Source organism: Cyprinodon tularosa, unplaced genomic scaffold (genome assembly GCF_016077235.1).
Source record: "Cyprinodon tularosa strain WSP-4 unplaced genomic scaffold, ASM1607723v1 ctg104, whole genome shotgun sequence".
Classification (NCBI taxonomy): Eukaryota; Metazoa; Chordata; class Actinopteri; order Cyprinodontiformes; family Cyprinodontidae; genus Cyprinodon; species Cyprinodon tularosa.
The window spans coordinates 322,246-349,516 of record NW_024037827.1 but is presented as its reverse complement, the minus strand read 5'-3'; the positions used below and the strand labels follow the sequence as shown (position 1 = coordinate 349,516).

At 40.3% G+C, this 27,271-nt stretch overlaps 1 protein-coding gene across 1 annotated transcript in view; it reads left to right on the top strand.

Annotated features, from left to right (window-relative positions):
- The window catches only part of crhr1 (corticotropin releasing hormone receptor 1), an 80,788-nt gene extending 60,917 nt beyond the window's left edge, over positions 1-19,871 (top strand). Inside the window, exons 6-14 of the mRNA XM_038282252.1 lie at positions 1,086-1,192; positions 11,614-11,734; positions 13,356-13,509; positions 13,721-13,781; positions 15,280-15,352; positions 16,144-16,229; positions 17,038-17,176; positions 17,649-17,690; positions 19,050-19,871. Coding sequence (XP_038138180.1) covers positions 1,086-1,192; positions 11,614-11,734; positions 13,356-13,509; positions 13,721-13,781; positions 15,280-15,352; positions 16,144-16,229; positions 17,038-17,176; positions 17,649-17,690; positions 19,050-19,190 — 924 coding nt within the window. The 3' untranslated portion in view covers positions 19,191-19,871. The remainder of the gene's footprint in view (positions 1-1,085; positions 1,193-11,613; positions 11,735-13,355; positions 13,510-13,720; positions 13,782-15,279; positions 15,353-16,143; positions 16,230-17,037; positions 17,177-17,648; positions 17,691-19,049) is intronic.
- Positions 19,872-27,271: the final 7,400 nt, after the last annotated feature.

Sequence of the window (27,271 nt, the reverse complement as noted above, 5' to 3'; positions counted from 1 at the left end):
AAATGACCAAAATGGTCTCACAATGGCCAGCTTATCATTTCTTGCAGGAACTGAGTGCAAGGGACGCTTTGTAGGTCAAGTTTTGCATTCTGCACGCATACTGCCATTCAGGCCCACACCTGCCAGAGTGGACGGCATCTTTCGGGTTTTTCATATGTGAGTTCACTCAGTCGAATGAAATTGTGGACAAGTCGACTTTTTGGTGAATGCACTACCACAAAGTTATAAGGCAATATTTTTGGATATATAAATATCTCTCTCTCTCTCTCTCTCTCTCTCTCTCTCTCTCTCTCTCTCTCTCTCTCTCTCTCTATATATATATATATATATATATATATATATATATATATATATATATATATATATATATATATATATATATATATATATATATATATATATATACAAGCCTCTAAAGAAAACTGAATCATTGAGATTAGAAAATGTAGCTGGAAGAAGTAAACACTGCATCTTCAATGGTCCTTGGCTCTACAATTATGGCTTTGGTCTATTACTGCATAATTTAATGAAGAAATCAGTTTCAGTTGCATTCTGTAAGTCAGTTTATTATCCAATCACCGTTAACGAGCTCTGACAGCCTATTAGGGACAGATCGTAATGATAAATCAGTTCAATTCAATTAGAGACCAAAGTTAAATTAAGAAAACTGTTTATTTATAACCTGTCAATCAAACCAGTGAATAAACAAGTATCAGCCTTTAAAAAAAAACATAATTAAATTAGAAATTCAACCAGCTGAGTCCCTGTTTCTGGACTGAAGTCAGCCATCTTCTGTGTCATGTAACCTTTGTCACATCATCTTATATTATTAGGAAACCAACAGCTATCAACTTCCCTTTCAGATATCTGCTCAGTTCTGAAGCTCCAGTTTGATCAATAGATTCCAAAGATTCAAGTTTGACACAAATTGATCCGGTTTGACATTAGATCTCAACTAAACTAAAAGATTCCAGTAAAGTTCAGATGTTTGTATCCTCATCATGTTGACATTAAAGGAACTTAAGCTGTTATTTTCACAGGAATCTGATCTCTCTAAAGATTTAATGGTTTTTATGTGTTTTCAGAGGAAAAGTAAAGTTCATTATCATGTGGCAGTGATCATCAACTACCTGGGTCACTGCATCTCTCTGGGAGCTCTGCTGCTCGCCTTCATGCTCTTTATGAGATTAAGGTAAAACACCGGTTCTGTCCACCTGTCTTGTTGCCCATCCTTCATCTCACCGATCCATCTGTCTACCTGTTTGTACAAGTATTGGTTCTTGGTATTAATAGATATTTTGGGGGATGCAGGACGTTCAATGACACAAGTATAAAACGTATGACTGCTTAAATCTAGTTTTCACCACCAGCCAATCATGGTGATGAAGGACTAGTCACTGGACACAACAACCTCCAAGTCAATAAGTAGTCAAGGTTCTTCTTTATAAGCCAAAGTATTCTAGAGTCATATGTCGATCCATATGTCTTAATATATCAAGCTTGGACCAAACTGGAGAGAAGACAGACTCAAGGTATTCATGCATATGTAAAGTATGCAACTACAAAATGAAGTACATAGAATTACCCCTTCCCAATGCCTTCTGATACACACGGACAAATAAACAGATACACAAAGGATTCTGCTTCCAGGCGGCTTACAGATTTGTGCGTACGTGGTGCGTTTAAATGCTGGTGGAAATCTGGGTCATTATTATTTCCTTTGGAATGTTTGTAGTTATGTCATTCCTTATCTATGCCAAAGTAGCAAGGAAGTCTTTTCTAGAAATAAAACATCAAGATCCCATAATTATAAGACATAGAGCTATATTTACTTTGTAATAGTCTGCACTTTTTATGTTGGCATGTATGCTATGCTAGTAGTTTATCAAATAGCCACACAACTGTAATAATATGGTTAAACAGACCACCCACGTGGTAATCAAGTGGCTAACGTTCTGGTCAACCCTTTAAAGCCCGATCCAAGAATAAAACAAAACAGAAAATTACTTTTTTTTGGTTTGAAGTCCTTATTTGGCCTTTTAACAAAATATGTAAAAAGAAAAAACAGAAATAAATTTTTGATATTAATAATTCATTACTTTGCGATAAGTCAAGATTATTTTTTGTGTGCTCTTCTACTGGCTGTTATCAGGTATATCTGATTGTGTACGATAGGATTTTGAGCAAAGTTTTTACAATTCCGTATGTATCAAATATGATACATTTGGCATTACAGGGTTAAACAGACTATGAACAATAGGGATATCCTGAACCAACATTGATATAGAAAATGTGTAAATCCCTTTATTGTCCCACAATGGGGAAATTCACTCTCTGCATTAAACCCCTCTGCTTGTGGAGCAGTGGGCTGTGGTGCCCGGGAGCAGCAAAATCAGTCCAATAAAAGCCAGAAAAACTACCAGAATATAAAGACGGACTGCATCTAAAAAAGCAGAAATTACCCTGCTGACAGAAACCCTCTGCTTCTGTTTAAAGTTTTTGTAGCTCATTTTTATTTTTTTATTTATCCTTTATTTAACCAGGTAATACCCATTGAGATTAAAAATCTCTTTTGCAGCTCATTAGATAATCATAGATATATCAGTTGTTTTTGCACCTTTTGCTGTTGACTGCTGCTCTTTCTTTAAGTAGTATCACTTTAACATGCTGATATATCGGGTTATATCAGTATCTGACAATACTCAAAGCTACATTCTGGTGAAGATTCTCAGTCATCCAGGTCATAGTCATTCCAAAAAAGTGTAAAAAAACAATCCACTGGGCTTTGTTTTCCAAGTTTGAAGATGTTTTTGCTTCCCATCAAGGAAGCTTTCTCAATTCAAAATGTCTGGATTAGTGTTTAGTTCCAGGCTTTATAGCGTAGCCCAACCAAGCCTTGTTATGGCTTAGAAAACATGCAAATTTAACAAAAAAATAAATAAATAGGTCCACTCCGTTGTAATACGGAGTCGTTGAGATCTTTCTCCACAGATGCATGGCTCAACACAGAAGAGCTACCTCCTCCGGACAAGACTCTCCTGTCCACCTACACCTTAAGGACAAGGGACATTTGTTTGGGGAACAGAATGTTTACATTCTGGACAAAGAAGACAGGTGGTTTGTAAGGAGTGTGAAGGAAACCATTTATGCTAAGAGAGAAACATCAACTTTAAACAAAGTGGGTGGTCTCAGGTTCCAGCTCTCAAAAACCCACAACGCAGCAATAGAGTTGATTCCTTCCCACTATCATCTCAACCCCCATCGCTATGCAGGGGACCAAAACATCTCGCATGGTCAGCCAGGCCAACAATGACCCTAACGACTCCCCTTTCAGGCTCCGTCCACACGAAGTCAAACCCTGGCCTAAACGCACAATTTTTTCACCAAACCAGCCTCTCATCCATACGAAGCCGGCGTTTCGGGGGTCTGTAAACGATCTTTTTTTTTATTAAGCCTTCAGAGTGGGAAGATTTTGAAACGCCGTTTTCGCGTTTCCATCTTTACGCTCTAACCGCATTTTTTTTCTTACACGCATGCGTCATAGCGTCGCCTCTAAACACGCATGCGCGCCACAGTATCACAACAACAATGGCGCCGTACTGTGTTGAATGGTTGCTGCTAATGCTACTCACCCTGCTGTCGGGCTTACAACAGAATCTTCTTCTTCTGGAATATCTCCAGGAAGAACAGAGCAATATCGACCACATAGTTCAGCACCTGAATTTGACTGAACCACGAAAATGGACCCGCAGGGCAACCATGTATAAATATTAGTGCGCATGCCCAACATTTCATCGCCTGTTTTTGCTTTGGCACCACAGCGCCACTTACAGGCCTGGCATACATTTTGCAGCGTTTTCATGCATTCGTGTGGACGATCACATTTATTTTACGTCTCCGTCTTTACGACAAACGTTCTGGAAAATATTAGCGTTTCGTGTTCGTTTTGACTTCGTGTGGGCGGGGCCTCAGAGGCATAGGCCAGTATCGGGTATTGCAAGCCAACAACGACCTCAACGACTCCCTATTACTAAGGGTTGGACCTATTTTTTCAGTTCAATTTGCATGTTTTCTAAGCCATAACAAGGCTTTGTTTGGCTACTCTATAAAGCTTGGAACTCGATGCTAATCCAGACATTTTGGATTGTGAAAGCTTCCTTAATGGGAAGCGAAAAATCTTCAAACTTGTAAAATAAAGTCCTGTATTTTTTTTATTTATTTTTTTTTACGTCGCGGCTCTAATATCGTTATGGAATGGAACATTTAAAAAATGCATTTTAATACACTCACTAAGAAGGAATACAGCATTGGTAAGAGTACCCTGATGCTCTACCCTCACAACTAAGTAAAACACGCAATTTGCCCTCCAGCTACAGCAAACAAGCATTTTCTATTAACTTTTTCTGTTGGGTGGATTGTTACACCATCCTCCTCAGATTTTTCTGTTAGCAGGCGCTAACATCTGTGTAAGCTGAGCTTTAGCACATGGAAATGCTAAAGTAGTTAATGGATTAAATGCAATCCTCAGAAGCTACTACAAATGCTGGCTGGCAGTGCAGGCTGGAAATGGCAACCTGATTTCTAAAGTAAGTGATTGCTGTCAGCATATTTAGATGATCCGTTTAGATGAAAACATTGCATATTATGTATGTAAACTTAGCTCCTGTAGTCATTTCAGAGGGATGTGAACAAAACACCTTTGCTTTACTGTGTCCCTCTTCTAATGCTGCTGCTTTTTGCTGCCTCAAAATAAAAAAAAAACTGGCACCCACTCTGCATTTATGTTTGAAATATTTAATAGCTTATTAGTAATTCATCTATAAAATGGGACTTTTTACACAAACCATAATATTTCTAGTTCTCTCTCTTTATGCTCAGGGCAGAATATATTTTGTTATTTTAACTCATCTGAATCCAGGATAGATTTATTCCTATTGAGACAGCATCACAGTAAAGGAGAAAAAGTTAAATGGCAATAATCATAAACACTGTAAACAACTGTAATGTTCACGCTTTAATCTATTTTAAATTGTTCATCTTTGACAGCAACACTATATTGTTTTGATGAACAAATCTGTTTTATTCTTCTTCCGTTGCAAATCTATTCAACCCTAGGTTTTGCAGTCTCAGCGGCTGATGGTGTTTCCATTCCATCTCTGGGTGGGAGTCTGTTCTCTGCACCTACATGACTGGGGTGGATTAATTCTTCTAATAATCCTGCTTATCTGGATGGTTACTGTGACTTTTAAAATATCTCTACAGTGCAAAATGTTTCAGTATTATTGTCCTAGCTGATGCTTCATTAACTGTGATGATGGCAGCTTCAAAATCAGCAGCATATGGGGAATTAAGGGTTGAGAAAGATCAAACTGGCTTCTCTCTGATCGATCAGGATTAAAGATGCACCCATATTGATATCCAAACTGGTCCCAATATTGGAGGAATTTCAAGATTGGTTATCAGCAGAGGTGGAAAGAGTACTAAAAGATTGTAATTGAGTAAAAGTATCTTTACTTTGCATAAATTTTACTCAGAGTAAAAGTAAAATTACCCATCTCAAAATTTACTCAAGTAAAAGTACAAAATTACTTCATTTAAAAGGTAATTTGAGTAAAAGGTACTTAGTTACTTTGAGTTATTTAATGCAAAAAAGGATGAGTCATGAATCGAATTGAGCACAAGGCGTTTCAATCGATTTCAAGGTGTATTTCAGTGGAAATCCACACTTGCAAAAGATCAGCTGGGCTAAAGAACATACTTCCTCACAGCACAAGGACAGTCACAACCTGAACCCTAAAGTGCAAACAATTTTCAATCCTACTGTCCAACAGACAACACCATGATAGGAATAAAGATATTTAAACTACATTTTAAAGTTTTCAAAGTGCACACAAAATTAAATGCCCAAAAGATACCAGAAATCAAACTAAAACGGAACAGGATCCCACTGTTATTAACAAGCTCCTCATTTAATGATTTTAACTGACACTTGTTTTTACATCAATTGCTTATATGTTTGAATTGTGTAAATAAAGTGCAGTTAAAAGTCAAAAGTCTTCTTCTATTTTTTAATGGCGATTAAGTGTCGGTTCCGTGACACAGGGGTTTAAATTTCCGGCCGCATTTCATCTTTTCACCATCAGTATTCTTTTTTTTTTTTACTCAGTAACGTGAGGGGGGTTTAAATGTAGCAAAGTAAAACTACTTCGGTTAAAATTTACTTAAGTAAAAGTAAAAATTACATATTTCAAAAACTACTCAGAAAATTACAAATTACTCATAAAAATTACTCACTTACAGTAACGTGAGTAAATGTAATTTGTTACTTTCCACCCGTGGTTGTCAGTGAAAAGGTGCACAACATTCAAGTTAAAGTAAAAAAATCTTTATAGGAAAAGTCTGGTTAGCAAGGTTTAACCAATGGATCATTATTTATAAATATAACTAATACTTTAATTTAATGAATTTAAGGCTAATCAGTTAAAAAATAAAAAAAATATTTTTCGTTACGACCACTGAGTCTGGGAACAGCCCTTTTTGCCCAGATATAGTAACACCTACACATCTGCAATCAACAACAATTATTGAAGATTTCCAGAGCTATAGTTAAACTGACAATGCCCACATGCATGGCAGTTGGATGTTGGAATACATCGGGTAAAAGTGAAAAAGATTCGTTATTTCACGGGTTCGTCGTTGGATCGCCAACTTGAAGAGGGAGGATTTGCCATCGGACTTCTGGCCAGAGAAAAAACACGTAATTAACCCGTTACTCTCTGCTTCGCATAGTACAGTGGTCGTCGCTATCATGGATAATAGCGCGTTGTGATAAACACCAGATACAGCACTGGGACTTGATCAACAGCCGATACCGCACCGTGATGTCACAAATCGGTAGGTGGCAGTAGTGTTCTTTGACAAACATGGATGCCTCCAGTAAAGCACATTCAAATGAAAATTACTCTGAATTAAAACACATTTTATATTTAAAGTACTTTCAGAAGTTTGCATTCTGAATATGACCGGACTTTTCCTTTAAACAGTAGAAACGTTTCCCCCTTCATCTGTCTTTGATTAAATAAATCCAGTCTATTTGAATCGTCGCATTTGCATATTTTTTTCAGGACATAATTTATCGCGTTAACATGATTTACTGTTTTTATGACTTCCTTCTCTGACCTTATACAAATCTCATGCTGCTTTTTGGAATAGAAATGTGTTGTTCATACATATAAACAGCATAAAAACAGCAGTAGAAATGGATCACCGCATCCCTGTTCAAGATGGAATAATCTTCCTGGGTGTAAAATGTTTCTTCTGTACATTTATTTGGGTTCGCACATATTATGATTAGGATTTTATTACCCCCATTAGCTATAATACTTATTGGGGATTTCACATTTTGTTTTTCCTCTAGCCTTGTTTTTGGTATTCCCTTCTGATAACACATCTGCCTTCAGTCTTTTGTTGTTTGCACCTGATTATCATGATGAATGTTACTTACTGAGTCTTTTTTCTGCACAAAAATGCCAATTGTAATTAGCTTTATGCCATTCCAATGTCCTTTTCTTTTTTATGTACAGCACTTAGAAGTGCCTTGCCACGGAAATGTGCTCTATAAATAGACTTGCCTTAATGGATGCTTTCAAACAATAAGTGCACAAGAAAAAGATGTGTGCTAATTAAAGTCGTTAGGATATTGTTTCATATATATATTATACCTCCAGAAATAAAATGCTCATTATCACAAACAGACATAGTCTAATTGTCTAAGGTTGACAGACATTGTCAACCTTAACCAACTCATAGTATGGTTAAGGTTGTTTGGTGCCGTAAGATACATTTTTCTGTTCCTATTCATCAAATGTCAAAACATAATAATCGGTCGAAGATTAAAAGCCATAGATTTCATTTTTAGGAAAAATAACCCCACAGGAAGTTGATTAAACACAATTCAGATAAAAAGCATGATTCATGTTACTCCGACCCAGTAAGTAGCTGCGGATGTGCGAGGTTCAGGTGTCCTGCTAACTGCTGTCACACTGCCTCGTCTCTTTTCCTTCTTTTATCTCCCATTATCTTTAGCTCTTACCTTCTGTGTGATATAACGAGGATCTCCCATCTGGATTGATTACAATCATTTTATCTCAATGTAAATCTTGCTTGTATTGCTGCTCAAAGAAATTGAAAAAAAAAATAAAAAATTATAAGCAGATCCCCGCAGACACAAACACACCCCGTGCAATGTTAAACATTGGAACAGTTATGGAGTAAACAAAATATTTACCTCCTGGTAGTGGAGGATGAAACTGAATTGATATACATCGAAAATATTTTGTTGCATTGAAAATTCAGTTTGACTTATGTCACTTTCAGTTGTAGGATTCCATTTCAGTTCTAAACGTAGGAGTCTTTTGGCATGATGAAAATCTGTTTGATTAGTCTAATCTTTCTCAAGGACCCAGATGTGTGCCACATAAACAATGAAAAATGAAAGGGACATTAGTCAATCGAATTTTCAATGCAATAAAATACAGTTCCGAAAGAAATTAGTTGGATTTCCAGTTTTTTCCTCTCCAGCCACCTTGGCAGCAGCATGCTTGATGTCATGAAGCAAGCTTGGCCTCAAGATACCGGCTTGTTGAATTGGGAGCCAACCGGGCTTGATAGGACTTCTTCAGGTTGACAAGCATTCCTTACGGCCGTTGTCCACCACCGAATTTCGGGGATTTCCACCACGACAGGCATAATAGACCTTACGGCAACAGCTACGGATGGTGACATTTGGTGCAGAGAACATGGCCCACTCAGAAACCAAGTATCCTGCCTTGCCTGGAATCTGCTAGAAGCTCTCCTAGAGGAGGTGGGAGTTGAACTATCCCTTACCAAGGGAGCAACCGGATGTTCCCAGCAGACTCTCACCATTCTCTTGGGTCTCCCGAGTCTGTCTGGTCTCCTCATTTTCCAGTGCATCCAACTCACCAGCAGGTGGTGGTCAGTGGACAGTGCCAACCCTCTCTTCACCTGAGTGTCCAAGATATGTGGCCCAAAGTCAGAAGATATGACTACAAAGTCGATCATTGACCTCAGCCCTAGAGTGTCCTGGTGCCAGGTGCACCGATGAATATCCTCTTGCTTGCACATGGTGTCATTATGTCAAATCCATGTTTAGATTCACCTCAGCAAAGGGAATCTAAACGCCCTCTGACTGCCTGACTGCTGCCCAATCTGGGAGGAGTTTGGAGAGGCCATGGAGACAGCGGTTCTGACAAATGGTCCTGTGCCTCTGGAGGGCTAAGCAGTGCTTTACTAACACTCTTTTCAGTTGGACTGAGGAGCTGTTGAGCCTGACATTGTTGGACGGTAGAAGGAATACTTTGAGTATCTCCTCAATCCGGCTGACACGCCTTCCTTGGTGAAGAAGAGATGGGGTGCTCTGGGCTGACTTCATTTATCACTCAGGCTGAAGTCACTGAGGTGGTCAAAAAACTCCACAGTGGCAAGGCTTTGTGGGTGGAGGTGATCCACCCCAAGTACCTTAGAGCTCTGGATGTTGTCAGGCTGTCTTGGGTGAAATACCTCTTCGACATTGCATTGAGGTCCAGGACAGTGCCCCTGGATTGGCAGACTGCAGTGGTGGTTCTCCTACATAACAAAGGAAACTGGAGGGTGTTTTTTCTAACTACAAGGGAACCACACGCATCAGCTTCCCCAGTAAGGTCTATGCCAGGGTCCTGGAGAGGAGAGTCCAGCAATGGTTGAACCTCGGCTTCAGGAGAAGCATTGTGGTCATCATCCTGGCTGTGTAACAGTGGATCAGCTCTATACCCTCTGCACGTTGCTCGAGGGTTCATCGGAGTTTGACCAATCAGTCAACATGTGCTATGTGGACTGAAGGAGGCATTCAACTGGCTCCCTCATGGTGCCTTGTGGAGGACGTTTCAGCAGGACTGGGTTGGGTGCCCTTTACTAGGGGCCATCTGGTCTCAGTACAAGTGGAGCAGGAGCCTGGTCTTTATTGCCGGCACAGTTGGACCTGTTCCTAATGAATGTTGGACTCACTAAGGCAGCTCTATGTCACCTGTCCTGTTCAAAACCTTCATGGACAGGATTTTTATGTGTAGCCAAGAACCAGAGGGCTCTAGCTTTGGGGACAGATAGATCTTGTCCCTTCTTTTTGCAGATGACATAGTTCTGCTGGCTCCCTCCTACCAAGACTTACAGCATGCACTGAGATGGTTCTCAGCCAAGTGTGAAAGTGCGGGATTCAGATTTGTGTCTTCCAAGTCCAACGCCCTGGAGGAGAGTCTCTGCTTCGAGTGGAGGAGTTGAAGTATCTTGGGGTCCTGTTCAAGAGTAAGGGGAGAATGGAGTGGGAGATCTATATAAAGAACGGTGCGGTGCCTGCTATAATGCAGAAGCTGCACCGGTCTGTAGTGGTGAAGAGAGGGCTGAGCAAAAAAGGCAAAGCTCTCAATTTATCGATCAGTCTAGATTCCAACCCTCACCTGTGATCATGACATCTGGATCATGACCAAAAGAATGAGATCCTGTATACAAGTGGCTTTCCCTTGGAAGTGAGGAGCTCAGTTACTTGGGAGGGGGTCGAAGTAGAGCACGTTCTCCTCCACATTTTCGGATGCCCCCTTGTGCCTCCCTCTGGTGGTTTTCCAGGCATATCCCACTGGGGGACAACCCAGGACACACTGGAAAGACTATGTCTCTCGGCTTTCCTAAAAGAGCCTCGGGCTCCCCCTTGCATAGCTGGAGAAGGTGGCTGTGGAGAGGGAATCCCGGTAGTCTCTTCCGAGACTGCTTCCTCTGGTCCCGGATGAAGCAAGAAACAATGAGTATGAGGGGTTGGGCTTCAAATTCTGTGATTTTTATTTTGAGTAAAACTCTTTCAAAACAATTCAAAATGTTCTCAAATACAGGTTCACTCTTGGCATTTCAAATTAATTTTCTGATGGCACAAGTTTCTGAGTTTAGTGTTAATTGGAGGGCAATTAACACTAAACTCTGAATAAAATTCAAATGACACAGCTTTCCACAGCGATTAAATAATCCCATGTGCGCACACATCTATGAGGCATCTGGAAGCATGAAATTAGCCTACAAAATAGTTTACACTTACAAAATTATCTGTTTGTAACTGCAGTTTTGTCCTTGTGTATCAGTGAAGTCCTGCATATTGAATTATTTGTGTAAGTAGGAGTAAATGTGATTTGGTTTCAATTTCATTTTGAATTGAAATCTCATAATCTAATATATCATTGTGTGCATTAGATCACACATTTGAAAAATAGCTAAATGTTCTCACAGAAAGTTATTTTACAGTCATCATTTTAAACATACAAATCATCCAGAACTATACTTCAACATGTTTACACAGCTTACAAATACACAAAAATATATTGAATCTATTTTCTCTCCATCAAAAAAACTGGTTCAACAGAACAATGATCCCAAAAAAATAAACAACAAAACGGCTTGGAGACAAATTATTCCACGTGTTAGAGCAGTCCAAGTCCAGACCTAAAGCTTTAAATCCGCGGTGATCCTTCAGAGCACTGTCCATAAACCTTAATGAATGAATGTATGCGTTTGTTCCAGGAGCATCCGCTGTCTGAGGAACATCATCCACTGGAATCTGATCTCAGCCTTCATCCTGAGGAACGCCACCTGGTTTATCGTACAGCTAACTATGAATCCCTCGGTAACAGAGAGCAACAAGGTGATCTCATCCTCCTCCCCATACAGCATAACCCTGCAATCTGAGCCCCTTTGCAACATGTTCCTTTTGCAATTATTGTCTGCCTAATGCTATGTTCAGAACGTAAGCGCTGGAAGCAGCAAAAAAGCTTCTGCTGCTTCATTTTTTATGCCTGTCCACATTAAGGTCCGACTCGCCTCAAGACTATCTTTGACAATCCTGAACCGCGTCCAGTAAAGTGTGTTCAGATGTATCCTATACTCCTGCTGCGCTTGTGTTCAATGGTGAAGAGAGCGGCTTTGCTATATTTACTGTTATAAGTGTGTAAAAAGTAGTGTTGCACCGATACCGATACCAGTATCGGACGGGGCCCCGATACTGCCCTAAAATGGTGGTATCGGTATCGGCGAGTACCAACAAATAGGGCACAGATACCATTTTGAGAGCCATAAGTTTATTCAACTATTGTCACCCACTCCTGGTAGGCAATAAAAAGTTCTACTGGATTCACTTTGTATTAGATTTTTTCCTGCTTCACAAAGGTAGGCAGCAGCTTGACAAAGCCATGATGGCAATTATTTGACATTATTATGGTATCGGTATCGGCCGATACTGCACAGCCAAAAAATGGCATCGGCGCAACACTAGTAAAAAGTAGTTTTAATATGTTTTAAGCGAGAGAGTCTGAAAACTTCACCTGTGCTTCTGTCAGTTTATCAAGATTACAATCCTGCCCTCAATTATTATTTCGCTGTCGGGGCTGTTCAGACCCCTGTACACAGGCAGTATGAGCGGTTGTACGATGGTGCTCTGTCCCTGGAAATCCCGTTCAACAGCAGCCTCTGGCCTGGTCGCTTCTTCGGGGTTTTCTGTTAATGTTCGTGGTGGCTGGAAGGCGTTTTTCATGTACGTAATCCAAACTGAGGCACCAGAATAATAAAATCAAACATAGACCATTTAAGGCATCCCATGCCTTAAATGGTCAGAAGCTTATAAGGCGTTGCTTTAAAGCGTCAAGATGCACTGCTCCGGCTGCTCAAAATGCACTGCAGGACCTTTTGATGCGAGTCAACCAAAGACTTTGCATGTAAACCAGCTGCTTCTGCGGCCCCTATCGCGTGCGGTCTAAATGTAGCATGAGTCATTCACTGGTTCCGTTTCTTTTTTTTGTTTCTCACCAGCATGTACCTTAAAGTAGTCCAGGTTAATGGTAATTTACCTCCAGCAACGTTTAGAAACCCTGATCTGGTTCTTATGTCTATACTATATTTTTCGGACTATAGAGCGCACCTCACTATAAGCCACGGCCATTACATTTTTAGTGAAAACTTGAAACTTACATATGTAAGCCGCACCTTGCTATAAGCCACTGATATCTACTAAATTGAGCTTAGAGTCCGGGAAACATATTATTAAGTCTTTCCCAAGAGTCAATTAGGCAGAAAAAAGGCTCTTAAGTTGAATGGTAGAGTCTGTGGGGTTTCTTAGACATCTCAGGAGCATGCTCAGTGTGTGGCTCACATGTCTCGGCTTCAAATGGAGCAAAATGTCCATTGATGTAGAACATCATGTTGAATTAGACTAAAAGAGAATTTAAAATAATCCCAATAAGCTGACATCTCTTCATCATCCTCCTCCTCAGGTGTGGTGCAGGTTGGTGACTGCAGCCTATAACTACTTTCATGTGACAAACTTCTTCTGGATGTTTGGTGAAGGATGCTACCTGCACACCGCCGTGGTCCTTACCTACTCCACCGATAAACTCAGAAAGTGGATGTTCATCTGCATTGGCTGGGGTCGGTTATCGGTTGGTCTGTCTATCCGTCTGTCTGTCTCCCCCTGCCTGTCTCACTTCCCTTTCCACCAGACTGTCTATTCTTCAGTCTGACTGTCCGTGTCTTCACCTGTTAGATTAAAAAGCTATTTGTCCATCTGTCTGACCATTTATTTGTCTGTCCACCTGTGTGCGTCCATGGCTCACCTGTCCACCCATCTCTCTGCTTCCAGGTATTCCATTTCCCATCATCGTGGCATGGGCTTTTGGGAAACTGTACTACGACAATGAGAAGTGAGTCACGCAGGAAGTGTTTTGATCCTCAGTCCTCTGCTCCAGGCGATCAACCACACCTGTACCAGTCTGCAGTCACTTGACATAGTTTGGGTTTTATATGTTAGAGATGACAAGCAAACATTTCCTTGTCAGACGGAGATGAATTTAGGACTTAATAAAGCCATCTAGAGTTTTTTTGCTGTGTGCTCAGTAGTGGTTTCTGGCATTAGGGTCACAGTGTCAAAATGCAGGACAGGAATGCAGCTTTCTTAAACTTTACATTAGATTCTCCCTCAAATAAGCCAGCCGCTGCCTCTCCCAGAACTGGTGCTCTCTGCCTGGCTAAATACAAGGAAATACTGCCAAAGCAGACCATCATCTTGGAGTTGGTTATGGCACTCTCTAAACTCGGTCCATCTCTGGAGAATCATATGGACCCGAAGAGAAACTAAATGTCCCCCTATTTGACCATATACTGATGAAGATTCTCAATCATCCAGGTCATAGTCATTCCTCATAAGTTAAAAAACAATCCACTGGACTTTGTTTCCAAGTTTGAAGACATTTTGTTTCCCATCCAGGAATCTTTTTCAATTCAAAATGTCAGGAATAGCATTGAGTTTGAGGTTTTATACAGTAGCCCCAGTCCAAATATGAGTGAAGTAGTGTATGCAGTTCAATGCAGTGAGGAATGCTCTGATCTTTATATTGGACAAACCAAACAACCTCTCCAAAGACACATGGCCCACCACAGAAGAACGACCTCCTCGGGAGATTCTTTTGAGGCTTAGAATGTTCCCATTTTGGATAAAGAAAATAGGTGGTTTGAGAGGCGCGTAAAGGAAGCCATCTATGTTAAGAAAGAAAAACCAACCTTCAACAGAGGGGGTGGACTCAAAAACCTACAATGCAGCAATTGAGTTGATCCCTTCCCGCTATCAACGCAACCCCCACCCCCTTACAGGGGAACAGAAGACCTGGCCTATCTAGCCAGGCCAACAATTCCCTTTAACGACCCCCTTTCAGAGACATAGACAAGTATTGGGCATTGCAGGCTAACAAAAGAATCCAAATAACCCCCACTGCAAAGGGGTGGACCTGTTCGTCCGTTTCAATTTCATGTTTTCTAAGCCAAAACAAGGCTTTGTTGGGCTACTGTATAAAGCCTCGAACTCAACGCTATTCCTGACATTTTGAATTGGAAAACCTTTGTGGATGGGAAGCAAAACATCTTCAAACTTAGAAACAAAGTCCAGTGGATTGTTTTTTAACTTTTTTTAAATCAAGCTACCTGTACTACTATGCAGAAATTACTGCGGGTGAGTTTGGTGTTAATGCACCCATAGTGTCAGCATGGGTTTCTTTTTAATGAAGGAGATGCTTAACAACATCCGTACAGGCCAATACAAAAACAAAACAAAAAAAAACAAACAGACAAGATTACCTCATGTCATTATGTAACATACTTTAAGATCATACCTTTTCATCTCATTGGTTCATGTTATTTAAATTCCAGGTGCTGGTTTGGGAAGAAGGCAGGTGTTTATACAGACTACATCTACCAAGGTCCTATGATCCTGGTCTTGCTGGTAAGAACTATGCCAGTCCACCTTAAATCCATCCAGCCTGCAATACAAACTTTTTACCTTTAAGCTTAAAAGTTTACCTTAAAGGAGTCATAACCTAATATTTTAATCATACATCGTCCTGAGATTGTGTTAGATTTATGTTTAAAACTTTGCAAGACAAAAAAAATGTAACTAGAGGTAATACAGACCCCTTTTCATCCCCCTTTTTTATTCTTACAAAGTATGCACAAGAATTTGACTTGTGTGTATGCATTGAAATATTAACAGTTATCCATAGTTCATTTACTATTGTTTCCAGATCTCTTACACAATAGGTAAAATGTTACACAATCAGATAACATTACCAAATGTCTGTAGGTCAGTCTATGATTGTTGGAATCCCCCTTTTTGGTGGAGCGATGATAGCAAAGCGGGCTAATATTAGCAGCTTTTCAGGATTGATGTTAATACAGGAGAAAGGCCAAAGTCACGCTATGTGAAGAGTGCACTTGTGGGGTATTTTGGTTTGAACAAGGAGTCTACTTGGGAAAAAAAAAACATAATTTCCCGCAGGTTCTAACTGAGGCCTAAAACAAACACACGCCTTTTAATATGAAAATGTCAGATTTCCAGGTGATTAGTCCTTTAAACTCAGCCAACCCAAGCAGATCCGCTTTCATCGTAGCCAGTCCACCTTAATCGACTCCAGTCCATTTTCATTCCTACTAGAGTTGCCTGCAGCCTCCGGGCCAAGTTCCACAAAAACCAAAGATAGATAAATTCAAGCTCACATTTACCCGGTTTCTTTCCAGATAAACTTTGTTTTCCTGTTCAACATCGTTCGGATTCTGATGACCAAACTGAGGGCGTCGACCACTTCGGAGACCATCCAGTACAGGTATGAACAAACCTTCATAAAATGTGCTTTAAACAGCTGCAATGGGCTTAAATTCACAAAACTCTATAGCGCCAATTCACAACACGTCATCTCAAGGCACTTTACACTTCACCAGATCATCTAGATTGATATAAAGTTTTCTATCTAAAGAAAACCAGCTAAATGTATCGACTCATTGACTTAAAGGCAATCCCTCGCACTAAGAATGCTTGTAGCGACAGTGGAGAGGAAAAACTCCCCTTTTAACAGGGAGAAATCTCCAGCAGAACCAGGCTCAGTGTGAGCGGCCATCTGCTGAGGCCGACTGGGGTTCAAGGAGACAGAAGCAAACATAGAAAAAGAAGCAGAGATGCAAAAGGTAACTCTAAAGACGAGCTCTTAGCCAGCTCCCATGTCAGAGGATGAAGAGAGCACATCCAGTTAGTCACAGTCAGAGAAACAGGACTACACTGGAAAACAGGCAGATTTCCAACATCTATAAACAAATGTGTCAATGGCAGATTCTGCATAGTAGGATAATAGAGATGGAATGAAGCAGAATGATGAAAAAGGGATCACTATGTCCTCCAGAAGTCTAAACCTATAGCAGCATAGCTATCGAGATAGCTCAGGATAACCTGAGCTTCTTAACCAAAGTTTTAAGCCTCTCATTTTCAGTGGGATCAAAATATTTTTTTCTGAGACCAGAATATTTTCAAACTACAATATATACGTTGAGTCTAGTGAAAATATTTGGAATAAAACCAAAGTATTTCCAGTGAAAGTGAAGTCTTTCAGTGAATGAAGTGGCTCTGTCTGTGTCCTGTAGGAAGGCGGTGAAGGCTACGCTGGTGCTGCTGCCGCTGCTGGGAATCACTTACATGCTGTTCTTTGTGAATCCAGGAGGAGAAGACGAAGTGGCACAGATTGTCTTCATCTACTTTAACTCCATCCTGGAGTCTTTCCAGGTTTGCTGAAGTTCCTCAGAGACTCTGATCCTGCAGCCAAGCATTCACCCGGGGCAAACAACCACTCCTCTCTGTCTTCATACCTTGTTTGGGTCATGATCAACAGATGTGACAACATCTGGATTCTCTCCAACCACATGTAAAGAGAATGGATCAGAGGGACTGTGGTGCCAGTGTTGTGGAGAACTGAAGAAACGGTTTAGGTCAGGGTTAAGGCATACTATCATTCAGACATTAAGTCGTTGTTAATGATGAGTGTCAGAGGTAGACATTGCTTCCTGAGGAATCCAGATTGATTAGGATGATCTCAGAGTCATTACGTGTCAACCTCCTTCATCCACTTTGTTCAGAGACATTAAGTCTGATAGTTTCCTGTCAGAGGAGGGTTAGGTTCTGTAAATCATACCCTACAAACAATAGACTGTTCATCTTCATGCTAAAGCTGACATCATCCTTCTGTCTCTCTCTGCAGGGTTTCTTCGTCTCGGTTTTCTACTGCTTCCTCAACAGTGAGGTAATTTAAGACGACTGTGAAACTGCAGAACAGGTTCCTCAGAGCAAAACCAAACAAGGACATAAATCTGATCATAAAACATGAAAGCAAACAAAAAACAAGGTTCTCTATTAAAATCTAGAATATGGCCGGTTGGGAGGATTTTTCCTTTCCATTAGCCTCATCAGAGAGGAGTTAAACATGATTAGACATGATTTAAAAGAAAACTCCAGTCAGCAAGGAATAACCAGTGGATCATTAATTATACCTCAAACAAATACGTTTGCGGTGATTTAATTAACTTAATGTAAAAAAATAAAAACAATTTTCATTGCGATCACTGAGTCTGGGAGCGGCCATTTTTGGATGGATGGATGGATGGATGGATGGATGGATGGATGGATGGATGGATGGATGGATGGATGGATGGATGGATGGATGGATGGATGGATGGATGGATGGATGGAAAAATTGATGGATGGATGGATGGATGGATGGATGGATGGATGGATGGATGGATGGAATAAATAGATAGATAGATAGATATAGCTACATGTTGCAGTATCTATAACAACCCAAACACAGGATTTCAGAATTAGACATCCCCAGTTATTAATTTCATACACTCGCAAAAGTAACGCAATACTTACTTTTACTACTAACTAGTTACTTTTATTGTGGAGTAACTCAGTTACTAACTCAGTTACTTTTTGGGAGAAGTAACTAGTAACTATAACTAATTACTTTTTCAAAGTAACGTGCCCAACACTGCTGACAATGCCCACGTGCATGGCAGTTGGATGTTGAAATACATCGTGTAAAAGTAAGAAAAGAAAGAAAAAGAGTTATTCCACCTTTCTGATTCCTGATCCTCCACGGACGGGTTCATCGTTGGATCGCCAACTTGAAGAGGGAGGATTTGCCATCGAACTTCTGGCCAGAGAAAAAACATGTTACCAATTAATCCGTTACAAGTCTGCTTTGCATAGCGCACTGGTTGTCAATATCATGGATAATAGCGCGGTGTAACAAACACAGATACAGCACTGGGACTTGCTCAACAGCCGATACCGCACCGTGACGTCACAAACCTCTAGGTGGCAGTAGTGTTCTTTGAAAAATATGGATGTCTCCAGTAAAGCACTTTCAAATTAAATTAATCTTAATTAAAAACACTTATCATTTATTGAAAAGTATTTAATAATGTCATACACTTAAAGTACTTTCAGAAGTTTGTATTCTAAATGTGACCGGACTTCTTTAAATTCCAATGAATGAGAGTTTTTTTTCTGGAGTTCCTCAGAATCTGCAGTCAGTATTTGCTGGTTCTGAGCCTGGTACTGTGATTCACCTCACCAGCCCTTCTCCATCTGCATCCAGGTGCGCTCCACAGTGAAGAAGCGCTGGATGCGTTGGCACGATCGTCACTCCATCCGCAGCAGGACGGTCCGTGCCACATCGATCCCTACGTCTCCCAGCAGAGTATCCTTCCACAGCATCAAACAGTCCTCCAACCTCTGATCGTCCAATCGCAGCCTTTATTAGGACCACCCCAACCAATCAGAACTCTACACTTGAACTGGATCAGAGCAGCCAATCAGTACAGGACACGTTTATTAAGGTGATCAAAGGGTCTGTCAATCAAGAGGCTGTTTGCTGCATCTCCACTCGGTGGACTCGACGAATCAGCTGCTCTTAATGGGTCCAATGACGCACCAGGCAGCTATGTTCATGCTGTTGATATGGGTCTGTGGATTGGTTATGTCTGTGCTTAAACTTCTGATCACCAGCTTTCTTTCCCTGCCTGCCAGCAGGGGGCGCTGCTGAACATTTAAAGTCTGGTTCTTCTCTTTATGTTGCTGTGAATTCTGAAGACTAACCCTGGTTCTGTTTCTGCAGAATCAAAGCACAAACCTCCCTTAAAGGTTCTAGCAGGTTCTAACACAATGTTGAACACATCAAATGGGCTGCAGCTGAGAAGAAGGCCGAGTTTGAGGAACAAACATGTGTCAGAGCCTGATTTACAGAAACATGGAACAGGTCAGAGATTAAATCCTGAGAATGTATTCTGAATAATTAACCTGTAAATAGATAAGGAACATACAGTGGCTGAGGGATGCTAGCAATGTGTAAATACGTGTTGCACTGCAAATTCAAAAGGTCATGTAAACTCGGAAATGAAACCAACAAACAAACACCGAAACGCAGGCGAATGAAAATACAGCAAGTAGCAACAACAACAGCAAGTTAAGAAAAAATCACAGAATACAGAGAGCAGCAAAATGTAAAAGTGTTGCAACTCAAAACTGCTGCAAATACATAAATGATACAAACAGGGGCGGATTTAGCAAATTTGGGGCCCTAGGCAAAGACAGGCAGGGGGCCTTCTGAATTGAGAAGACAACATAAAGAAGATTCATTATGCAGATACAGAATTTTTTTTAGAATAGACATCCATTATTTGTTCTAGGTTTTTTCCCTCTCTTCTTGTCCCTTTTATTGTTGTTTTCCTCTCTATGTTTTGTAGTCAGCTGACTTTTCATGCCGTCTCAAAAGGAATTTTTTCCCAAACACTAAGCTCACTTAGCTGATTGCTCCTTCCTGTGTTTCCAAAAAGGCCAAAGTAAATAACCCAGTCCTTCTTTTCACTGTAGACAAGCCATGATCTGCTTATCTGTTCTCCATTTTTCATTTGGATGAAATAATAGCTGCATGAATCATGACAGCAGACAAGATAGAGGAGAGCAGGAGGCGGGGTTACCAATCTACTCGCTCTGGAGAGCAGAGTTCGCTGCTTTTAGATGTTGTCTCCAAGGTCTCCAGTAGCAGAAAAAAGTCGCTAGATTTGGCTCTTGTTGCTTTGAAATCAAAGTGCTAGAGGGGTCTGAAAAGTCGCTAAATATAGCGACAGAAGCTCTAAGTTTTCAAATGGTTTGCTGCTGTCTGTTTGGACCTTTCTGAACATGTGCAGCAAATGGACTGATCCAATATGGTGGACACTGAAACAGGGGGGTGAGACACACCTAATATTATGAGCGATCTGATGGCATTTTAGCAAAAGGATTTTTATCAAAAACAATTCATGTGTATAAGGAATAGTTGTATTAACCATACATGTAAAAGGAGTTTTATGGGGCCCCCAAGGCCTAATGGTTTTGCCTAATGGTCCCCCCTGGATGCTAACTCAAAAACTCACTAGCAAAGGAGAACTGCTGCAAACAGTTAAAACAACCACAACTTGAGAAAAGCTGCTAACCGCCCGATGGGAAAACTCCAGACCACCAGGGGAAGATAATCATCGACTTTTTGCTTCTTTTTTTTCTACTTGCAGTATTTTTTCTTTTGAATGTGTTTTATGTGTTTGGATATTGGTCTTAATTTTGGTGTTTGCTAGTATAATGGATGAGCTTGCAGGGCCTTTTGAATTTATTGTGAAATCACGTATTTATGCAGCGTTTTTCAAACTTTGACTGCCACAGTAACAGTTTCAAAAGTCGCAATTTAATAACCTAAATATTTTCTGCAGTCAAACTACATTCAGATCCTGTCTCAGGTTTCCTGTCTACTTGTTGTTGCGTTGTTATTGGTCCATGAGGGCCTGCAGGATGTGACGTCACTCCCAGTTTCCTGTGAATTAGATCCCAGGAATAAACTAAAAATCAAATGTGAAGACTTTTATTTTGGTGCCATTAATCCATCATCACACCCTGTTCTATGCTGTGGAATGTGATAAAACATACAGTGTTACTTAACTAACACATTTCTGTTATTACTGTATTTGTTACAGTATTATTACAGTGTAACCACTTTATCATTCTCTTGATTTTGTCCATTTGTTTCAGTTTAGATTGTTGCACATTAATCAGCATTTTATGTGTAATTTGTTCTCTTATTAGAGTAAGTGACATTATTATTGCTGATTACATTAAGACTACTGAGGTAAGATGACAGTTTTCTCATTATTATCAGTTTCATTAACCCTTTCTAGGGCACTCAGTAAAATACGTTGAATATCCAAATTTCAAGCCAATAGTGTTATTGGAATCCAGGACAAGACCTCATTATATATTTTGTAAAAATAAAAAAGATGGATATTTTGATGGCAGAAATTAATGTCAATGTGATAACACAAATTAAATTAATTAAATAAAAAAAATTAAATTAAAACACAATTTTTTCACCTTAGAGGCATTAATGCTGTAACCTGACTCCGCCAGATGGATTTGCTCCGCATATCCATCTGATAAACCAATCAGATCAACCAATCAGATCTGATAAACCAATCAGATCAACGAAGCATATGACGTACTATTGATAGACCAAACTCTTGCTGAAACCAGTCGGGAGAAGAGCAAAAACATCTTTTCCTCTGAGAAAAGCCTCCAGAGCAGTGTTTTGCTCTTCTTTCAGTGAAGAAATACTCTGTAATTCCGATAAAACTTGCTCGATAGCCACGCTAACGCTAGTTTCATCGGCTGAAGCCGCCATGTTTTTAGACTGAACTGTCGCGCTTCTCGTTGCGTCACACCTCAACCCGCCTCAAAGCCAACGCTGATTGGACGTTCGTTTGGTGAACGGCTCCAAATTTTCTTTAACGGAGAGTCTCCAGACTTATCTGCGAGTGAAACCTTGAAAGCTCGCGAGATCAGGATGGTCCACAAGGCTATTAATGCTGATTCTGGCACTTACATGTTTTAGTTTATAAACCTAAATATAATTTTTTATTTGGCTTATTAACTTTTTACTTTACTTTACTTTTTAACTTTTTTTTCAACTTAATTTACAGAAAGTAATATATATATCATTCAAGGGCTCATCTAATTGGGCAAATGCCCAAATCAGATGTACAGCCATGTATCAGCATCTTAGCTGAGGAACAGAGGGGACTCCATTTGTAAGGGGTATACAAGTGATCAAAAATGCTAACTTGCCCTATAAAGGGTTAATCTGTTATGACGTTATCACCCAAACTGATTCTGTGATCATTGTCAGGGTTTTTTTTTTTTTTTTCGCACTTTGTCCATCATTTCTCTTTACATCCCATCATTCTTATAAACTGTATGATATTTTTGCACGTTTGGGCTCTGCTGAGTCCACTATTTAATAAACTAACCTGACCAGGTCTGGTCAGTCCTGAGTAAACTGATAATAACCATAGTAACCTTACAGTAGTCGGTAGGTGTGTAGAAAGAAACTCAGGATGAAACTGCTCCTTTTCCCCTTTTTCCTGATCTCTGTTCCTGTGCCTAATCGTATGAGTGGTTATCAATTTACTGATAATTGATCGACTGATTTAAAGCTGCTGCATTCACTCTATAAGGTTTGTGTTGATGTCAGATTAAACTACTTGTATTGCTGTTTAAATCAGTGTTTTGTTTGTTTCCTTGCAACCAAACGCCTGAGTGGCGCTTAACAGTTTAGTCCCTTAGTGTGCTGTAATCTGTCAAAATAAAACACTGTAAGCGAATAAAAGGGCATTGTTCATCAATAGTCAATTAATGAATGGGTTTAACTCACTAATAGCCGATGAGTTTGACCCAGCGACAGTCAGCAAATAAATCAGCTCGTGTCACCCAACCACTGATCTTGACTTATCTATCAGTTGCCAATAGCAGAACAATCAGAATCAGAAATACTTTAATAATCCCAGAGGGAAATTACTTTTGTTACACGCTCCAGTTATAGTTCTATATAATATATACACACATCCAACTATACAATATAATAAAGATAAAAAAAATAAGATAAAAAATAAGAATAAAAGTGATAAAATATATACAAATATAGCTCTTTTGTATATATATCTGTATGTATATCTATGCATATGTAAAAACTAAATCCAAATAAAGTGAAAATCCAAGTAAAGTGATACTTGGTTGGCTGAATCACTTGAGGGAGGCGTTATAGAGATTGATGACCACAGGTAGGAATGATTTCCTGTGGCCCTCTGTGGTGCATCTGGGTAGGAGGAGTCTTCTGCAATAACAACCATATAGAGCCAATACCAGTGTTTACTCACAAGCATGAAACCAATCATGGAGCTTCGCTTCTAAACGACCAGCCATTCACGGTGCTCTACTCCGAAACAGCCAAACAATTGCAGTGCTTTACTTAGAATTTAATTCATTTCAAATTTGCAACTAGTGTTGCACTGATACCAGTATCAGGTGGGGCCCTGATTCAGCACTAAAATGGAGGTATCGTTATTGGTGAGTACCGACAAATAGGGCACCGATACCATTTTGAGAACCAAAAGTTTATTCAACTATTGTCACCCATTCCAGGCAGGTAGGCAATAAAAAGTTCTACTGGATTCACTTTGTATTTGTCTTTTTCCTGCTTCACAAAGGTAGGCAGCAGCTTGACAAAGCCATGATGGCAATAATATAACATCCAAGTAGCATGCATTTCTTCACATATACACACACACATAAGTTTCAAACAGATGGCATCGGTATCGGCCAATACTGCACAGCAGGGTATCGTACCGGGGCCAAAAAATGGCATCGGTGCAACATTTGTAACATGACAGCTCAACTTAAGACCTCTGTGACCTCTTTTCATACTAAGTGCCTTGCCATCTCAAGGCATTTAAGCCTGGCTTATGCTCAGATACCAGGTCGTCTGTGTGTGTCACAGTTAACGCAGATATGCACCCTCACCCCCCCGTCGCAGACACTCTGTTGCACCTCCCCAACACTGTAGGTGACCGCCGCAGACAGTGCCTTAGATAGAGTCGCAGGAAGGAGAGAAAGGAGGCCTATGATTGGTCAATTCTACATCAGCTCTACACTATACGTATGTCCCGGTACCTAATGGCAGAAACTGGCTGTAGTGGCATCTACAACTCCTGGGCATTATCCCAGACACTGTACAGGATGCTAGTTTGTAGCACTATGCAACGGTTTGTTGGTTTGCACCCGAAGGCAAAACACGCAGCGCCACGGCCAGTCTTTAGGGAAAACTCACGGAGGAACTGTGCGCCGTGTAGACGGCGAACAAGCTCATCAAACTGACACACGGACACCCACAATCCTAGCTAGTTCATGATTGTCCCTCTTGCGTTGTGGCGTGGAATAACATATCACAGACCATGCTTTAAAATTGGGCATAAATCAAAACACCTGCGACAAGCTCACTGCGACGCACTGCTGCGGGAGGATAACCAGCCCTTTAGTGTGAAAAGAGGTCCATTCCAAATCAAATTGGCCAGAAAAAAAGCAGAAGATCAAATTTATTCCAATTAAAGGCATTGGAGTCAATCACCAATAAATCAGCTCTGTTCAGCCAACCCGTGAGTGATTTACCAGCAGTAGCCAAGAGCAGCACAATACAAACCAATCCGAACCAAACAGCCAATCCGAGACATAATAGCCTCATTTGGTAAAAACTCAGCCAATCAGTGATGTCACTTACAAACAACAGCCAATCATATATTTTAATCCATAACCTGGCAGCCAACCAGTGCTTTACTTTTTCACAGACCTCAACTGAATTTTATTTATATTAAATTTGTATCATGTCCTCTCAAAGAAATCAGCATGAAAATAGAACAAATTCCATTTAAATTGGCCAGAAAAAGAAAATAAATTCCAATACAAGGTGTTGGATTCACTCACCTGCAATCAAACCTTTAATCTAATCAAAGTCTAATTTAGATTATTATGGAAAAATTCACTTTGGGTAATAAATTTTTTAGCAACATATGTGGTGACAGTAGAAAGGGGGGAAAAAAAAGCCCTATATAAGCTTTGTGAGTTCTGGCGTTAATAAAAAAAAAAAAATACTATTGCACCATCATATCTATTGTATGATAAGGAGAAATTACACATAAAGCAGTAGGTTTTAAATGTTCTGTCCAGGAATGAAATTCATTATTGGGGTAAAAGATCCCATAGAAAAGGGGACACACTGACACCTAGTGGACACAAACAGAATAAAGCTGCTTCTGATCTTAGAACAGATTTTATTTTATATCTCAGAGGTGAGGATGAAGATAAATAGGATAAAAATTATTTGCGCCTAAAGAGATGAAAAATTATGATGAGGATGAGACAAAAGGAACAAAGAAAAATTGTCCACAACACAGAAACAACATGGACAAAGAACTAAAAAAAACAATTGGTAATACAGTAAAAAAAAAAATGTATATAAATCCAACAGTTTTTATTTTATTTTACAGTTAGTGTAATAATTGCAGAAGGTCTTTTTAAGTACGAATGGATTTTTTTACCCAAAATAATTTAGGAAATCTATTAAATAAATATTAATATATTTAAACATTTTTTGAATAATTTAAAAGTTGGTCTTTTTGTTGTTGTTGTTTTTTTTTGTTTTTTGGACAGTTGTTATATGATGGACTCTGAGCTTTTACAGCAGAACATGAGCAGGAATAGACGGGTCAGATGAAGGTTCTCCTGCCAGATGAATGTTCACGTGGCAGCTGAAGGTTCTCCTGTAAGTTGAAGGTTCTCCTGCCAGATGAAGGTTCTCCTGGCAGAGGAAGGTTCTCCTGCCAGATGAAGGTTCTCCTGTAAGTTGAAGGTTCTCCTGCCAGATGAAGGTTCTCCTGCAGATGAAGGTTCTCCTGTAAGTTGAAGGTTCTCCTGCCAGATGAAGGTTTTCCTGTAAGTTGAAGGTTCTCCTGCCAGATGAAGGTTCTCCTGCCAGCTGAAGGTTCTCCTGCCAGATGAAGGTTCTCCTGGCAGAGGAAGGTTCTCCTGCCAGATGAAGGTTATCCTGCAGATGAAGGTTCTCCTGTAAGTTGAAGGTTCTCCTGCCAGATGAAGGTTCTCCTGCCAGCTGAAGGTTCTCCTATAAGTTGAAGTTTCTCCTGCCAGATGAAGGTTCTCCTGGCAGATGAAGGTTATCCTGCAGATAAAGGTTCTCCTGTAAGTTGAAGGTTCTCCTGCCAGATGAAGGTTCTCCTGTAAGTTGAAGGTTCTCCTGCCAGATGAAGGTTCTCCTGGCAGAGGAAGGTTCTCCTGCCAGATGAAGGTTCTCCTGTAAGTTGAAGGTTCTCCTGCCAGATGAAGGTTCTCCTGTAAGTTGAAGGTTCTCCTGCCAGATGGAGGTTCTCCTGTAAGTTGAAGGTTATCCTGCAGATGAAGTTTCTCCTGTAAGTTGAAGGTTCTCCTGCCAGATGAAGGTTCTCCTGTAAGTTGAAGGTTCTCCTGCCAGATGAAGGTTCTCCTGGCAGAGGAAGGTTCTCCTGCCAGATGAAGGTTCTCCTGTAAGTTGAAGGTTCTCCTGCCAGATGAAGGTTCTCCTGCAGATGAAGGTTCTCCTGTAAGTTGAAGGTTCTCCTGCCAGATGAAGGTTCTCCTGTAAGTTGAAGGTTCTCCTGCCAGATGAAGGTTCTCCTGCCAGCTGAAGGTTCTCCTGCCAGATGAAGGTTCTCCTGGCAGAGGAAGGTTCTCCTGCCAGATGAAGGTTATCCTGCGGATGAAGGTTCTCCTGCCAGATGAAGGTTCTCCTGCCAGCTGAAGGTTCTCCTATAAGTTGAAGTTTCTCCTGCCAGATGAAGGTTCTCCTGGCAGATGAAGGTTATCCTGCAGATGAAGGTTCTCCTGTAAGTTGAAGGTTCTCCTGCCAGATGAAGG